Source organism: Tympanuchus pallidicinctus, unplaced genomic scaffold (assembly GCF_026119805.1).
Source record: "Tympanuchus pallidicinctus isolate F22 unplaced genomic scaffold, pur_lepc_1.0 scaffold6, whole genome shotgun sequence".
Classification (NCBI taxonomy): Eukaryota; Metazoa; Chordata; class Aves; order Galliformes; family Phasianidae; genus Tympanuchus; species Tympanuchus pallidicinctus.
This window is the reverse complement of record NW_026294780.1, coordinates 41694654-41713607: the sequence shown is the minus strand read 5'-3', so window position 1 is coordinate 41713607 and position 18954 is coordinate 41694654. Positions and strand designations below refer to the sequence as shown.

Sequence of the window (18954 nt, the reverse complement as noted above, 5' to 3'; positions counted from 1 at the left end):
TTTTCACACTGAACATCCTGCCACAAACCAGTAATTATAGCCCATACTTGCTAGCTCTGCTGACACTGATTTCCAGACTAGAGAGACATAGGCAAACGAGCTTATAACCTTAAGATAACCAAAGGACACTGAAGAGGTTATTTTCTGCAACATTACATTTATTCCTGAAATTGTTTGCCCATTAAACAACAATCGTCTCATCATTTAATCTGATTCTAACAGACTGCTACAAATGGAAAGCTTTTCCACTCTATCATTTTTTACACTTGCAGCAAGTTATTAAAACAAAATTAATACATGATGAATATAGTGTAATGAAGGAAAAAAAATCTGTAGGTCTTATTTTGCTTCCAGGAGACTGAGATTTCTTTGCTGGAGAAGGGTAAGGAGGGAGAATGAATGCTGTCAAGCAGCAGTTGCACAAGCAGAGACTCTAACCTCCTTCTCACACCTTCCCAGAAATGGCAAAATACATAAATTCTCAGTGCTTGTAGCTCACATCTGACAGAAGTGATGTCAGAACATCAGCAATAACCTTTGAGAAGTTACGAAGCTGGGGAAGTACTGCTCAAGAAGACCAAAAGGAAAAATGCTGTCCTTTTCTATAAAAAAAGGAGAATAGAAGAACTAAAAAATAATTGCTGAATTATTTTCTTAGGAAAATGATGAAAAATATGTGAAATCAAATTAATTTCCTCATATGATGATAAACTTGTGGATATAGCAAAAACATTTTCTATACCTTTACATTCACAAGAATTTTGACAATCGCTGACATTCTCAAGGAAAGGTAAGAAGTCAGTCTTGGGTGGTTGTGAAAGTGCCTCGGGCAGCTTCATTTGTGGAAAACAAATATAGAAACAAAACATTTGAAAAGGTAAGGTGGGTTACTTTCAAACTTCATGAGCTTCAAGGCCATACAGGAAAGAGATGCACTCATAATAGCAAGTATGAACATACATTTGAATAGATTTTACAATTAAACATTGCAGTTAATAGTAAGCATAAGTACACAAATAGAATAATAGTAAGCAAAATAGAATATAGGCTATCGTTCTACATATTGGCATAAAATACAAGCTGGTCCTGTAGTTTGCAAGCAAATTTAAGGATACTAAGCATTAAAAGAAGGAACTGAAGAGATGACATGATCTTGTTCCCCTGCTATGAACAGCTGATTGTTAAAATGCAGAGACACTGTGTTACACCAACAAAATGTGATGAATTGTCTGTGATTTATGCTGTTTTCTTCAATACCTTCTCTTATTTACAGCTGATAACCAAAGCTATAATACAACTGATTTTAAAACAAATTATCCTTTCAATTCTGGAACAGACCTTCTAGATCTAATTGGAAATAAATTCTCTCTTTACTTTTTTTTTTTTTTTTTTTTTAAGAGTTTAGTGATTTGAACAAGGGCTACAGTTAGTTTAATTTTCTGATATAGACTACACAAGGATTCAGGTTGTTAAGGAAAGAATGAAAACATGTAATATTACTGAATAAAAGGACACCAGTGTTACCCACGACATATTAACGTAGTTCATTTTCTCTGGCTCTGTGTTCATGTCATCAAAAGTTCCATCTCAAAGAACCAGCTGCTCTTTTGGCTACCAAACTGAAAGATTCAAAACTTATATTTCTTCTTTTTTTTTTTTTTTTTAAATTCTTTATCACTTTTACACTCCGTAGTTTGCCAACTGTCCTTCAGTGCCCAAACGTCCACTGAAAGAAAGTTCTAACTCCGTCAAGAAAATCAAGAGTCTGGAGGCTGCACAGATGGAAAAGCATTAGAAGAAAACCACTAAGGGCAAAGACATTAAATGCTGTCTCACTTCTTACAGTGATTAACTCTTCAAATGTTCATTTAAGGTGCCATAGATAAGGGCATATCTAAAGAATCAAATCAGATTTTAAAACAGATCAAAATTCATTTATCCTTTTAACACTACTTCTTTTATAAAATAAAAATCACCAGGGAATTCAAGAGACCTAAGGAAAATATCCTTTTGCCATGGCATCTTCAGGCTTTAGGAGCATTCTTCTTGTACAACAAGTTACCAAATCGTTGATATATAAATTTGGTCTCATCAAACAATAAATGGTGATTGAACAGCCAAATGGGTTTGGACATCCATATACAGCTTCACACACTGGGGGAATGCTCCTTTACAGTGCAACATCCCGCACATGGAGATTTCACTGTAAGAGCAGATACTAACTGAAACTGGAGCATTATTTTAACATCTCTTCCATATAATTATTTTATCTTGTCCAGGGTAAGACTTATTTTCTAAGATTGAACTGAGTATTGAGAAAAAGAGATGGCAGCGCAACCCTTTGGTGAGTCACTCACTCCCCCCATTTTCATGTCATCCATGAATCTCCTGAGGGTGCACTCCATCGTTAATGAAGACATTAAACAAGACTAGATCCAATTATACTCCACTCTTTAGTGGCCTCCAATCCGATGCTGAAACACTGACCCCTGGGTCCAGCCATTCAGACAGTTTTCATCAGCCTCACTGCCTCCTCATCCAACCCGTATTTCAACAGCTTCTCTATGAAGATCTTATGGAGGATAGTGTCAGAAATCTTACTGAAGTCCAGGAAGATAATATTCACTGCTCTTCACTCATCCAGGCTGGGAATTTTATTACAGATGATTACTGGGTTAGGTCAGGAATGACTTTCCCATGACAAATTCATGCTGACTGCTCCTGATGGTTTTCTTCTCCTTAATATGCCTCGATATCGTTTCTAGAATTAGCTGCTCCATCATCTTCCCAGAGACTGAGAAGAGGCTGACTGGCCTGTAGTTCCTCTAGTCCCCTTTCTTTCACTTATTGAAGATAGAAGCAACATTTGCTTTCCCCTAGTCTGTAGGCACCTCCCTCAGCATTATCATGATTGCATCCCATCACAGTCCATGGATTGAGAATGTCCACTTTGCTCCAGTATTCCCTGACTTGGTCCTCTTCCACCAAAAGGTATTTCTTCCTTGTTCCAGACTTTCAGCCTGGCCTCTGGGACCTGGGATTTCTGAAGGGCAGTTTTGCTGGCAGAGACCTTGTCCTTTTCGCTGTCCCACATAACCTGGTCTTCTTTCTCCATATGGAGAGCCCATCATTTTCCCCAGACTTCCTTTTGTCACTGAGGTACCTGTAGAAGTCCCTCTCATTGTCCTTATCCAGATTAAATTCTATCAGGGCTTCAGCTTTCCTAGCTTGATTCCTAGCTGCTCGGATAATGTGTATTCTGATATTAAATACCAATATTAATTAATAAATAACGCTAATCTAACTATTGTAATACTAAATACTAATATTAAACTTATGATGCTAGTCACATTCTCAACAAAAATAAGAGTAGCTAAGCCATGAATTTGTGTCTGGAAGCTAGCAACAGATAGTGCTTTTTTTTTCTACTGCATTCTTGCTTCAGAACAGGTAATGTCAAGTTCTCAAAACAAGAACATTCCCCATATTGTATGTAGCACATTAATAAGCTTGTATAAGGAATACTTTAGTAAATGTACTTTCTTTTGTTCCTACAGCACTCTAGGAACATAACAACAAAAACCACAGGAGTACAAACAGAGAGCTGAGCTATAAATAGATTTTTTTTCCTACTAAAATTATTATTAGAATTTCTTGGTAAACAGTTTTAGTCTAAAGAAGCCTGAGAGAAAGTCTCATAAGATCCCTTTGCAACCTGCAAAATTTCCACTTCTATCTAGAATTTATACAAAACCAAACCTTTGTTTGGTTTATATAAAACCAATTTATACAAAACCAATACTGCCTGGAATAAGACAGGCCATCAGAGACATCTAATTATACTTCATTTGCTATTTACATAAAACAGCAACAAGCAAAATAAAAACCACTCCCATTTTTCATACAGGAAATTAAAAACCCTAATTATACAATCATCATTATCAACTCAAATGTTACTATTTGGAGCCACAGAAGCATTTTACAGTCACTGGAAAGAAGAGAAACAAAGAAACAGGTATTTATACAGGCTCTATCTTTATTTCAAAAGTATGATCACATTACGCTTATTAAAACCTTTTTACATGACAAAGATGAACACTGAGAAGCTGACTAAATTCAGATTAATTTGGCTCAGCCGTCGTCATTTAGATATGTGAAGAACATATGTATACATTTACAGTCCTGTAATTACAAAGTGACATGCTATTTCTTCCCACTGGAGCCTCACTCAAGTCACTGAGCAACATCCAAGATGTTCAAAAAAGGAAGAAAATGTTGTATTTTGTCCTCATCATCTGGAGATGCAATGCTACCCAGTCTTTATATTGGATACAGAGTTGTTAATTTCAGTAAGACACTTCTCACCATCATGCTATTCAATCAGTGTAGGTTATCTTCTTATCTGCCCTATGGATCAAGAATATGCTACTCTTCTCCTTTTATAATTACAGAGAGTAAATCACTGATAAAGCTGAGGGCAGAACTTCAAAACTTGTCTCCAGTCACTTCAGACTGCTCATTTCTGTTGATCAAAGATGTATTTAGCATTTAATGTTTCCACAGACCTCAGGAGAAGTGGTAAGAACCCAGTTCTTCCATTACAGCATCTAAAACCAGATGATTTGCAGTTTTAGATGCCATCCATCCCAAAATAACCGTAAGTCATCCTTTAAAGTCAAGGAGGAAGTAAGACTTACATACAGAGTCAGTTGTATGTCAGTTCTCTTTCAAGAACAGCCTACCTTCCTTGTTATCTCCAGCTTCATTCCCCACACTCGTAAAACCACACAACCACAGAATCATTAAAGTTGGAAAAGACCACTGAGATCATCCAGTTTGACCATTTAATCCATGTGATGATCTATCAGGTGTTACGGGACCTACAGACTTCAGTCCCAAAAGCTAGCTCTCACACTTGCTGAGCATCTTGAGCACTGCACATATTCTGTTAGCCATTTCTTATTGTATTCCTACATTTCTTATTGTATACCTATTCCTCTTGCAGTTTCTTCTTTCCAGTGTTACCATTCCCTCCCTCTCTCCCTCCCTGTAGTGTACCATGTGCTGCTGACAGCAGTGTGGGACTAGATTTTGATAAGAATATTTGTGCTCAGGCATTATTTTGACAAGCTGCCAAAATTCTGCAGGCAACAAAAGCAACAAGAGAAAAAAGAATCTGTTTTCAGTCTTTTGTAACTGAGCTAAAATAACACTATAGGATTTCAGGCAACAAAGAAAAAGTACTTTTCTGGCTTTGTGGTTATCTCTGCTGAATTCCAAAGACCTACAATAAACAACAGAGTTAATAGAACACTCTTCTTAAAAATAACAAAGTACATAAAGCTTTTATAATGAAAAGTATGAGACAACCTAACCTGAAATAAAAGGACGTCAACTGCAGAATACTGGTGTCCTTGAAAAATAATTAGAAGTGTAGTTCATCAGACAGCAGCAGTAGCCAAAGGCCAGACAAATGTGCAAATCTCAAATTTACCTCAGTGAGATGATAATTCTGCATCTGTGTAGTGTTGACCTCATTTCTTCCTTTTCAGTCCCACACACTTCCTGGTCTAACATCTATGTGCAATCAAAATAATGTTGGCCCAAGGCTGTATCACTCCTTTCATAGATTCTTTTTTTCCAAGTATATAGAATGGAAACCAGAGGGATCCAGCGAGAAGCTGGAGAGAAGAGAGAAAAGCTCTGACTCGGTAGCTACCAAAAGCACAGCCCCTGTTACAGAAAACCACCCCAATTTTGATCTTAAGTACTGAACTATAAAGTAAGCTATACACAGAAATCTTTACTGTAGTTTCTACAGAAAACATCCTACAATGCAGCTTTAAACAGCCATAGGGGTAAAATGTCCACAAATAATCTAACTTGCAACAATGAAATCTTGTTCTATCACAGAATCACAGAATGGCCAGGGTTGGAAGGGAACTCAAGGATCATAAATCTCCAACCATCCTGACACATGCAGGGCCACCAACCTCCACATTTAATACTAGACCAGGCTGCCCAGGGCCCCATCCATCCTGGCCTTGAACACCTCCAGGGACGGGGCATCCACAACCTCTCTGGGCAGCCTGTTCCAGCACCTCACCACTCTCATAGTAAAGAATTTCCTCCTGACATCCTACCTAAATCTTCCCTCCTTCAACTTAAAAGCATTTCCCCTTGTCTTGCTATTATCTACTCTTTCAAAGAGCTGGCTCCCCTCCTTCCAGCACTCAAAATATTAAACTCAGTCAAAAAGCAGCCCTCCTTCTTCCACAGAATGACATCCAGAGTGTTTGGAAAGTCTAAAATACAGGCTGTACAGGATCATGAGTAATTTTTTCGAAGCTGTGTGACTGATTTTGTTTTCACTGATCTTGCCAAATCATTTAGCATTCATAAAATGTCCACACAGAGGCGTATTTCTTCAAAACATTCATTGTTTAAATGCATTCAACAGGTTTGATTTGGGTCTTAATTGCAGCAGATTAATTGCTCTGAAACATCAATACGCCGTTAGATTGCCCTAAAACATCCAGTGCTGTACTGTTAATGACTCAACAAGGAATGTGCATCCGTCTTCTCTTTGAACTAGGACAACATGCACATCATAAGCCTAGAAAGACCTGCTTGAAATTCAAACACTTTTCCCCAGTATCCCATCAGCTGCAGGAATGAAATTATTTTTCTAAGGACAGAAGGCAGTCTGTGATACAGCTATGTCTTGGCCCACTAATGCCTCTGAAGACAGCAATTAAGCTCTTACATGTCACTAAAAAGCAACCTGGGATGTAATAGAAAGTGCACATGTGACACATCTGGATGCAGATACAGTGTGGAGATTCAGCACTGATACACAGCTGATCACCTGTATGTGCTAACAAGGCCAAAACAGGGAACTTGGATGTTCATTGTCCTCCTTATAAACCTGTCCCAGCACAGCTGAATGCAGTGCAAGAGTAAACCACCTCCAGGCTTTCAAACCCAGAATGATTTAATCATGGGAAAAGTGTGGAATCTTTCTCCAGTATAACACACACACACAAAAAAAAAGTGCCTAAAGTTGAACTGTGCTTTCAGCACAGGCTTGGTAAACACATGGAAGAGTACAGCTGGATCCTCTTCTGGAATGAACTCTACAAACAAGATGAAGTTGGAAAATGTTATTTCATTTTCTGTCATCACTTCATTAGGTTTCTCCCTATTGTTTGTAGGCTAGAAGACTTTTTCCTCTAATGAGTTTCGTTTTGTGAGTCATTAGGCTGCTTCCTTCATAATTCAGAGTCCTATCTGCAATTACACTACAAGCTCAACTTTATAATACAGTAAAAATCTTCTATGAGGAAAGCATCTTTTCTAACAACGTTCTGTTATCCTTATAGGCTGACGCAGGTAGCAGGCACCACTGGGGGATTCATCTCACCAGTTCCTTGCCCACCTGTGCAGACAGTGGAGAAAAGGCTCTTTTTACCAGTCAGTGTACTTTATCTTCGTGGTCTTTATCATTGTGGTTGGACTCGATGATCTTTAAGACCTTTTCCAACCTGAATGATTGATTCTATGATTCTATGATCTTCAAGTAGGCTAGACATCACACTACAGGTGTCTGCTTCTCTCCATTTTAAAGTACAAAAGACCAGCTCATTATTAGGTAAGATGAATGTTACCTCTCCAAAATATATTTTCCACTAGTGCAGGCTCACTTTTAAGCAAATTCCAGGTTAATTTTCTGCATGCAAAACACTATCTTAGTTGGGAAAAGAAAAAGAAATAAATCCACTTATGAACGCAAAAGCTAATTATAAATGTAACATTTCAATCCATAGTTTTGGTTACAGGCAAACTTAGGACTTAACTTTGATCAAAGCAGATTAAAGTCAACCCTGACAGCAAAAACCAAGCAGGTGCTTTGTTTTTACAGAATTCTGCCTGCATGCAAACTGCAGGAGGCTTGGCTGCATTCGTGCAGAGATGAGATACACTGAAGAAGGGACTGAATACAAACCTAGGCTACATCTATTACTACCTACTATCATTTTTCATAATTATTTTTCATACTCCTGGGATTTTTGCATATGTACATTAATATATTAATATAGCCATTTCTCCTTTGCTTCTAACTTTCCCAGCTGGTTTCTCCCTATGGACAAGAATAAGGAGTGTACTCCACAGTCTAAATAAGGAACAGCAGGCTCAAATCACTTAATTTCTCACATTCTGCTTCTTTAAAGTGCTTTAAGATTGGGACTCAAGCTGCTGAAAAAGTACTCAAATATATCTCAGCAGAAAGGTCTAAGCAGATGGCCAACAACATCTATAAGTTGCTTTTCCTGTGCTTCAGTGCTTAAATCAATTAATTCTGAATTATATTTAAGGAAAAAAGCATTGTTAACATTTATCTAGCATATATAAAAATGTCAACATCGATTAACTCTGAAGAGCTGGAAATCTCAGATCAACTCAATCAGCAGCAACAAAAACAGATCTACATTCTCATGGAATCACAGAATGGCCTGGGTTTGAAAAGGATCACAATGATCATCTGGTTTCAAACCCCCTGCTATGTGCAGGGTTGCCAACCAGCAGACCAGGCTGCCCAGAGCCACATCCAGCCTGGCCTTGAATGCCTCCAGGGATGGGGCATCCACAACCTCCTTGGACAACCTGTTCCAGTGCTTCACCACCCTCTGTGTGAAAAACTTCCTCCTGATATCTAACCTGAACCTCTCCTGTCTCAATTTAAAACCATTCCCCCTTGTCCTATCACTATCCACCCTTGTAAACAGCCATTCTCTCTCTGTTTCTATGCTCCCTTCAAGTACTGGAAGGCCACAATGAGGTCTCCCTGGAGCCCTCTCTTCTCCAAGCTACACAAGCCCAATTCCCTCAACATTTCTTCAGAGGGGAGGTGCTCCAGCCCTCTGATGATCTCAGTGGCTTGTGCTTTTTCTTCACTAGAAATATGACACGGGCAGAACAAGTAAGCTGATGGATCGACTATTTAAAGCAGCACAATTTTAAACTCTTTTCAAAATGTAAAATCCTCAGTCATACATCTAACGAAGCCAAGAAAGTCAAATGCTACTCCAGTCAGAGACACTCAGCCTTTAATCTCATGCTCCGAATCACTTCAGGCAGGTTTATGAAATACATCAGCCTTCACACATCCTCACAGCCTAGAAATACGGTTGTGTGCTGTACAGAGAAGGTATGCAGACAGTCAGATGCACAAGCAGTGAGCAGATGCAAGAAAGGGTCACAGTGCAGCTCACTCGGAAGAGCTGCATTGAGCAGGATGTCTAAAAATGATGTGTTTGTTCCTCAAAGTCAGTCACTGAAACATTAAAGAAATGCTTTAAAAATAGCTCTTCTATCGTTCTATTTGCATCTTTTTGTCTCTCTATATCTACACACAGCTCCTCTACCCAAAATTCAATTTCACATTTAGAAAAAGCGCACGTATCAGAAGAATAACATGCAAAATGATCACTGACCGTCAGTGAGCAGCAATGAATTTTTAAGAATAAGCCCATTTAAACGGATTATTTCAGCAATTGAAATGTACTTTTTCTGAGGAAAAAAAAGAAAAGTCACATTAATATTACATGGGTGGCTTTCCTGCAGATGCTACCATTTGTTAGGTTGAAATATTTGGTGCTGATATAAATGTCGCATAAAAGACCAGACAAAAATTCTTACATGAAGAAATTTACAGCGAACAGTTTAGGTTTAATTCTTCAATTTTTTTAATAGTAAATTCAGGTAATCTGCTAATTAATAACAAGAAGAAATTTTACGTTGAACTGTTTTTGATGAGCTGGTTTTCCTTCTATACAAAAGAGAATGTTAAGGGAGATGTTAATGTTCAGTTTTCAGTTTGTTTTCTACAGGCTTTGGAATATGCCCTGTGATGAAGGAGCAGAAATAACAGACTGATGGCTGAACTTTCGTATTAAGGTATCCTAAAGCCTGGCTCAGGTAGTGTCACCACCCAATAACGAAGCACTTCAATTCCTAGATATAGGAAATTAAAGTTACATCCCAGCAACACATTTCAATTTAAATAAGGGAGTACACTGAAAAATAAATCGTAGGGCAATATATCATTTCAAAATTTATGATTATTAAAGATACTACTCTTTTTTACTTAAGACTAATATGCCTTAATTGCAGTCTCAGTTTATAAAGATGTTCCAACAAGCTAAACAAAGAATTATATAACTCCATTTGCTTTCCAGCAGAAACTTAAATCAAATACAGGTCAGATATAAGTTGCAAAAACAAGGTGAACCACCTCTGACTACTGCTAAAGCCTTAGAATTCCTAACACGGCACCACCAAAATCAAACATTAACATGCACATATGAAACAGTGATTTTATTTTTTTCTCTCTGCGAATTATCAGTGCAACAGTTCAGTAAATTATGAGCAAAACACAATTAAATTAGATGATGGGAAATGTACAACAGAAATTATCAGCAATTTTAAATCTAAAAAAAAAAATCCCCAAAGCAAATGATTGCAGCAGTCAGATCACATTTTGCATGTTTTTTAACTTTGCACACAACCAGTGTTGGAAAGGATTGAGGGCTGGAGGTAAAGGCATTTTAGATGGAAAGCAAGCACAACACAAAACTATGAGTAACAACAAAGTGGCATGGATTAATGTGGAACACTGCACTAACAATCAGTCAAATATACTATATTAAAGGTTTCTAAAATCATATGCCATTAAATGGTTTGAGATACCTAATCAAGTAGCTATATGAAAAGGAAATATCCTCTTAACAGTCTGATTATTCCACTGACTCCTTCACTGGATCTTGTATAGGCATTTATCAGCAGTCTGTTTAAGAACAGGTATTTGCTCTCAGAACCTCTTCAGTGGTTTTAATATAGCCTTACGTTGAATTGATAACATCACACTTCTCACAATAACACCACTTAACCCATGATTCTGTTTACACTTTCCCTACCAGACTCAAGGGAAGAGTTATCCCTATGCTCTCACACCATCATAAGTAACTAGATATATCCCTACACACAAATCAGATAAATAAAATAAAACAAAAACAGAATGGGAGGTGGGAAAGTAGAAGAATAATGACCAAAATACATGCATCTCCAAGCAAAACTAAGAAACTTAGGGGACAGCCATATTGCTAATAACTCAGCCCTAACCACACACACAAAAAGACAAATTAAATTAAATGAGAAGATGCTGGAAATGGATAATTAGAAAACAACTATGATGCAGAAGATACTGCCAGCTAGCAGCTGGAGTGACTAACAGAGTATTGACAGAAAGCAGCCAGCCCCATCCACCAATTACATGGCTGTTTACAACCTTCAGTGAACACGTGGTCTTTAAAACCAACATTAATGTCCAAACAATTTTCTCCTCTTTGAAATAAAACAGGGTTTCCTCTGCATATTGATTCACTTCAGAGACTTTGGGGGTGAAAAAGGAGGAATGGGAAAAAGACAGTGAAAATTCCAACTTGTGTATGCACCCCTGAAGAGGAAAATGTACCCAAAATCACTAAAAATGCCCATATGAGATACATCCATGTAGCATTTATAGCTATACGTGTATTCATGTATGTCCAAAACAAGGGCCACAAGCGAGGGCTACAAAGGAAAGTCTGAAAGGTAAGACTTATGAGGAGAGGTTGAGGCCCTTTGATTTGTTCAGCCCGGAGCAGAGGAGGCTGGGGGGAGGCCACATGACAGCCTACACGTAGATTTGTATACATATTTTGTATATATGGACATGGATACACATATATATATGTGTATATGTGTACTCAAAATCTCAGCCATGCATTTTTCACCAAATTTGGTCAAAGAAAATGTACCTCCCAGATGATCCCCCTGCATCACAGTACCCAACTTATCCTTTGAAATCACCTGGCTTTTGAAACTGTGTTTTTTACTCTGCCTGTCATGGGCTTTCAACAGTGAACTACTGTTCATCATGGACAGACAACAGCCTGTTGTACAAGGAGTGCTCCAAAAAATAACACCTCCTATTTTATTAAGTTGGCCCACGATGTCAGAAGCGGATGATGGTGGCACAGCAGTGGAGGTTGAACCTTCCCACAACAACCTGTTACATTTTGTCGCCGTGTGACAGATGGCATGGAAATGCATATGAAGCACAGGTGTGACACTGAACTCCTCCATGTGGAAAACATGGCACACGCTGACGTTCACTGATGCTTGCTAAAAATTTATGGAGATCAAACAGTGCATGTGAGCACAACGAGGTGGTGTGTGGTGCATTTCAGTAGTGGTGACAGTGACTTGGAAGACAAGCCAAGTTCTAGAGAGCCATGCACTTTCTTAAAAGCACAGCATGCAGTCTTTTGTTCATCACTGGCAAAAACCCATAGCTAATGGTGGTGACTATGTAGAAGAAGTGTTTTGTAGCTGAGAATTTGATGTAATAGTGTTATTGTGCTCTTTCTTGTAGTTTGGCTGCACTGGGACTTAAAAACGCCGAGCAAAAAAACTGCAAGAGAACCAGCAAAACATAACAATGGGTTATTTCTCCCATCTTAACATCTGTTGTCTGAATTAACATGGAAACAGTCAATTATTAAACCAGAGTAATCACAACAAATAGCAGGAGCTCCCTGTGTCTGACTTGACTTCCTACAAGTTATTGTTTCATGCTACCATCCACTTAGCTCATTTATTACAAACGGTAAACACTCTCATTTCTATCCCAAGTAGTTTCTCTCCTGTTTTTTGTAATTTATTTATTATTGATCAGTGCTATCAAAGACTTGAGTTCTGCCCATCAGGATCTGATAAACTGGAAAATGCCACGACACAAAGCAAATTTTAACGTACAGTTGTGATATATAAGGTGCTGTGCAGGTATTCCCCTTTTGCATGAATAATCAAACAGTTCTTGGTAATCTGGTTAGTACTGATTTCAAATTTAAGAAATAAATAAATAAATAAATAAATAAATAAAAATAATTTTAAAAAAAATTAGAATTAAAACATTCCTGTGCTCAAACACCTTCTACCCAATGTATAACAGTTTTCCAATCCGCAGGGCTTTTTTTCTCAATTTACAAAATACATTTCCCTGTATGCTTTATGTCACATAATATGCTTTATGTCACACACAAACTGCAAATGTTGCACTGAAAGTATGTGAACTATATTATGGAAAATGGAAGAAGGAAAACTTCAAAAATAGGTTTCTGTTAGAATCAGATACTGAAGCTGTCAGCAAAAATTGTTATCCTTTGTATTTCCAAAACTGACTTGTCAGTACTTGTACAAAACGAACCAAACCTAGTGATGAAAATTGCTTATACAGTCAAGAAACTCAAAATAAGGAGGCATGCTTATTAAATCACATATTACTTAACAACAAAATTCAAGACATTGGAATCTGTACCATTGCCTAGACACTGTATCATTCTGATGGAAATTTTAACCTCATCCTTGCTCAAGTGATAGAATAGTTAAACCAGGCCTTTGTAGAGATCTCAGTGCATGGAATAAATGAAGCAGAAAGATTGGACTTTATTCCTCTTCTCACACAATTCATGCTCTCCAAATAATAGTTTGTAACTTCCTGGTGCACCGTGTTTCTGTCAGCACTCGCTCAGCTGCAATAACCAACGGTGCTAAGTCAGCTCATGCCTTTCCCTCTTCCCTCTTACTTTTACTAAGCAAGCCCCTGCCTTTTTTAACACCATTTGCCCGCTTTCACCTACTCTGTTCCACAATCTCATTTCAAAACAGATGATTTCCTGATCTGACCATATCTAACTAGACTTAATAACCCAAAAATTTCTCTTTCACATGAGCAGGCCCCCCTCAAAAAAAAAAAACAAATTCTATATGTAGATGAAAATATGTAGACCTGAAAAATAAAAGGACCAAAAAAAGTGTGAAAAAAGCTTAAGAAGAGGAATTAAAGTATTTGTTTTGATGATACAGTTGTACAGGCATCGTGAAATCTTCAAGTTCTCTCCCATGCCAATATCCCAAATTCCAGTCATTCAACTACGTGAGCTACGCACTTTGTGCTAAGACATCATGAAAAGGAGAGTTCCTCATAGAATCATAGAATGGCTCAGGTTGGAAGGGACCTCAAGGATCATCCAGCTCCAACCCTCCTGCACAGGCAGGGCCGACAACCTTCACTTTCAGTATTAGACCAGGAGTTATGGAGAGTTATACACAAACAGCCAACGGGGCTTACAAAATCTGCCAGTGGAACATCATGCACTTTATTTGCTCACTTCTTTCTGTTTTCCCAAACTTTCTCAGATCAGTTTTGAGCCAGATCAAGCTCACCATGCGGGCTGCACAAACCTCCCTTTTCCTTTCCTGATTTCCTTTCTAGTTTTAGGACGAACAGGCTGACGTCGCTCCCCTCCTCAGTTAAAAGGCTGTGTTTATCCCCAATTTAACTTCTTCTTTTTTTTTTATGTAAAATTAATCTTCAGCATGCTCAACGGATGTTTTCCACATGTTCTATTTGGATGAGCGTGTATTAGTTAGTGGTTCCTATTTTTAGCTGTTTTGCCTTACTTTACAGTTTATTTCCTTAAATAGCAATCTGGATATCGACACAGAGCTGCGCAGATAAAAAATAAAACATATTCCCTGTTTCGCATACATTTAGGGACATGGAATTTGGAGTTTATAAATAGGAATATCTAAGTTTGAGAAGCGGTGAAATACAGCATCATACCGTTGAATTAGATATTTAATTTTTAGGACTTGGTAACTTATACCAATTTTTCACAGGAAATTGATTCACTTAATTTTAGACACTTTGTTTTGTTTTTTTTTTTTACGATAATGATGCTACAAAATTCAATGGCAGTACTGCTTGTATTACAAACTTTATTGTGAATTTCCTTTAAAGTTGAGGTACCTAAACTTAGGTGGGTAGTATCTCCCTCTGGAGGCCTTCAGAGGCATCTTCCTCTTTCTCTTGCCAAGGCAGGAAACTTTCCTCTCACAGCAGGCTGGCTTCAGCATGCCAACTCAGCATAAGATGCTAATCTCTCCCAACCAATCACTGCTCTGTATTGTGCCCTCCTGTCAACTATGCTGATGTGTTACAGCTTGTATCAATGAAGTTATTCAGGTCAGGTTATTCTTATTTTATTTTGAAAGTAGTTATTTTCAGCTGAGATGTCTTTAAAAGTCTCACTTACACCAGCATAACCAAGAGGAGCAAATAGCAATACAAAACCAAGGAGCCACTGAAAAGGACCTTGATGGGAGACGTACATTTCTTAATGGAATTTCATCAATGAATGGTGATATGAATGATGTGATATGAACAGCAACAGTATGGTTTCACCATAGTGGCAGCTCGGGTGCAAAAAACTGCAATAAAAACACAGGAAAAAAAAATAGCTTGCAAAATCTCACTACAAAACAGAGGAAGGTGCAATTCCCAACAGTGGTACAAAGCTCTGTCCGCTTTAGGGAAAAAATAAAGCATTGTGATTAAAGCATTCTGTTCAACAAAGTTGAGAAGAAGGAAAACCAGATGTATTTTCAGACATGGTAACGAGTCACGTAATCAGGTTAGTTAGCAACAGTGGAGCAGGCACTTCTGAACAACAGACATATCAAACACAGGAGCAGGAGGGGAAAAAAGAGCTCCCTTTTCATGCAGTGGAGTTTGCTGTTTTTCATAACTTTCATCTGAATTTGAATTAACCCAAATCCCTTCCTGCAAGTAATGCAGTGTGTTTACCAATGATCTTTTTTGGCTGATTCCTTTCAGGTTTTTCCCCTTCTTTTATCTGCATGTTCACTGAACACCCTAGGAAGGCAATTGTTCCTAACCACCTACGCAGCTTAGTGACAACCTTTGCATTTTACCTACCTCAAACTTGGAGAAATCAGTCACACCTTCTATATAACATAGAACATTATATGCTAATATATAATAACCTCTTTCTCCTGTGGGGATACTTCTGGGCTGCCAGCAACTTGAGAACATAGTTACTGTCTCCAAATTTTCATACTACTTTTCATAATACCAAAGTTGGAAACTCATTTAGTCATGACTAAGATTGGAATTTTTTCATACTTATTTTTAGCATTTTACAGCTTTTCATTAAAACAATGCAATGAAAGGAACAGTTTAAAGAAGATACTTTTGTGATGATGATCTTACCACAGCACACCTCTGTTCCATAGCAACGCAGACAGTGCAATACAGATGATAACAGAAACATCAATAAAACCAGTAAATGAAATTGTTTAATACTACGCAACGATAAAAGTTGCCATTTTGCAAATAACTGAAGTAAAAGAAAGCAGCCGTGTTCAGCAGGCAAACATTACCTCGCCTCTCTGTGCTTTGGAAATAAAGCAGTATGAAATATCACTTTATCTACTAGTACACATCGGTAAGCGTGCAGCAGCACAATATAATGCTCTCCTTGATAGGTTCTAAACACCTGTGTTCCTGCAGTGCCAAGTATGTACTTATTTCAGTAAAGTAAGAAGACAAATAGTTTGGAATCCGAGTAAAAAGCTTCAAGAGGAAGCTGATCAGTCAGCTCTGACAAAATGTGCTTTTCAAAATTGACGTTATTATTAAGAAAATTAGTATGAAGGCAGTCACAAACTGAGCGTTTCTATTGTAATGACTCATTCATTATGCAGTGTTTTACACCCAGTGTTCATAACTAATCATTTTCGTCTTCACAGCAATGGGGATCAAAATAAACCTAGGATAATATTTTTGTACCTCCAGCAGCAATACAAAGCCACCGTTCCAATTCCTGCACAACAATACCTCAGCTCCTTGTTCTTGTCAGTGAACACGAAAATCTTGAGGAGAAAATGTTATGAGAGATACAGTTTCATGTAAGTGAAATTTACATACCCCAAATTAAAGAAAATTTAACAAGACAAATGCTGCACAGAAGAACTGTGTATCCACTGCATATTACATATTAAACCAGTTGTAGGTAACCGCATATATTGCAAAGAGAAAGAAAGGTATCTATAAATGAATAAAATTATCATTAGAATGGAAATGAAACAGCAGAGAAAGCACACACAGATGCAGGACCGGGAAGATCTAACAAATACTACGACCAACCTAATTTCCTCCTGTATACTGATGATTATATCACAAATCTATTTTAGAAGAAACAGTGCTCAGTCCACAAGTTTACTGAACATAACGACTACTACTGAAATAAGCTCAGTTAAAATATGCTATCCTTAGTCTGCTTTTCCACATACAGGCTTGCAATTCCAGTCTTAATTTCCTTGCAATACTTACTGCTTCACTGATTCCCTAGAACCATGTCTTCTACGACACCAAGGGTCTAGCCCAAGCCTGCTTGCCAGGAGTATCCTCACAAACCTGCTAAGCACAAGATCTCCAGTACGTGCTGTGGATCCTAAGTCTCTCAAGGTTTTTATACGCCACTACCCTCAGTTATATTTATTACTCCCAACATAATCTAATATAGAAAGAATTCATCCGATTGGCTAAAGCGCACAGCTGGGCTGGGAGTGGAATGCTTCTATATAAAGCAATATTTTGAGCTTCCAGTTTTGGACGTTCCATGAGCACAAAACTTTGAAGGAAAAGAAAATTCCCATCTACAAGTAAATAAGGAGCTGCAATCAAAACATTTCAAGCTATTTAAGATATTTTTAAACATCTGCATTTCTTATCAGCACCCGTTGCTTTCAATCTGAAGAGCAATGGGAGGCTGCAGCAGTGCATGGCTCGAAGCACAGTGCAGGCACTCCTTCCACCCCTCCGTGCCACACTGCCTCCTAAGACACAGGGAAGACACAGGGGCTAGAAGATAGGAGGCACAAAGAGGGAAATGCTCACCTTCCAGCTTAATTTGTGTTCCCACAAAAGCTTCCTTGCATGGAATGGCCTCATTCCTATGGGTAAATTACGGACTGAAATACGAAAAGCACAAGTGATGCAGGGCATGAGCTCAGGATACAAGAATGGAGGCAAAAATAAAGAGATGTAGACACAGTGAAACAGAAGGTCCAAGTTTGAAAGAAATGTAATGAGATCTGGGGGAGAGTAAGCATGAAAAACACACAAAGAAGTGCCAATACTGCAACTTTCGCTAAACCAAAGCCCCCTGCCTCCAAGGTCACCTCATCAGTTGACATCCTGATTAGTCTACACACTTTAAAACCTTTTATTAACATCTTTCCACTCTTTTTAAAATCCTTTTGAGATTAAAGAAGTGTTCCAATAAAGTAGAAGCTGTTATTTATATTCCAGCAGAGTTGCACTTGCTTTGTTCTCAAGAAACGTGCCTGATCTACTTATATCATCTACTTACTTATCTATAAAGTAAGTTAAAATGTTTAGGTGCTCATTACAAGAAGCATTTCTCCTGTTTTGCAAGCATTTGCAGTACTGTACTAGTTAGCCGAGCTCCTAAGCCCTGTGCAAATTCAATCCACCAACATACTCAGTGAATTAAAATACAATTCTATTTCCCATGCCATTTTGATTCATACTTTCCATAAAGATATTAACACAATCAATCACAAAACACTTGACACTTTGCACTTCTACAGAGCAGTCTTACACTGCCCTACCGAAAGTCATTTTCATGCAGTGGGAAAGGGCATGGGAAAGATTAGATCTGTGCAGCCTAGATTTGCCTTGAACAGCAAGTGAAATCATCAGCGGGAGCACTGAGAAAGTTATTTGTGAGTGAATTGTTCCTGTTACCCAAACACTGCTACCTTGTTCAGGTTTCTCATTTAACCTACTCTTTGAGGGTAATTAGTACAGCTTCTCACACATGACCTAAATGCTAGCTGTGACTTGTAACTCCCTCCCTGCCAAGCTCCAACACAATTGCCTCATTGGGATCACAGCAGCTCACCTCAACCTATCCAGATGAGTTACGTACATTAGAGCAGAAGAGAATTAGCATACCCGAG

At 38.1% G+C, this 18954-nt stretch overlaps 2 protein-coding genes across 3 annotated transcripts in view; both read right to left on the bottom strand.

Moving 5' to 3' along the window:
• The window catches only part of DGKH (diacylglycerol kinase eta), a 167328-nt gene that overhangs the window by 120788 nt on the left and 27586 nt on the right, over nucleotides 1–18954 (bottom strand). The window lies entirely within an intron of this gene.
• The window catches only part of NAA16 (N-alpha-acetyltransferase 16, NatA auxiliary subunit), a 366631-nt gene continuing 348616 nt past the window's right edge, over nucleotides 940–18954 (bottom strand). Inside the window, exon 18 of the mRNA XM_052705579.1 lies at nucleotides 940–10268. Within this exon, the coding sequence (XP_052561539.1) occupies nucleotides 10246–10268 (23 nt within the window). The 3' untranslated portion in view covers nucleotides 940–10245. The remainder of the gene's footprint in view (nucleotides 10269–18954) is intronic.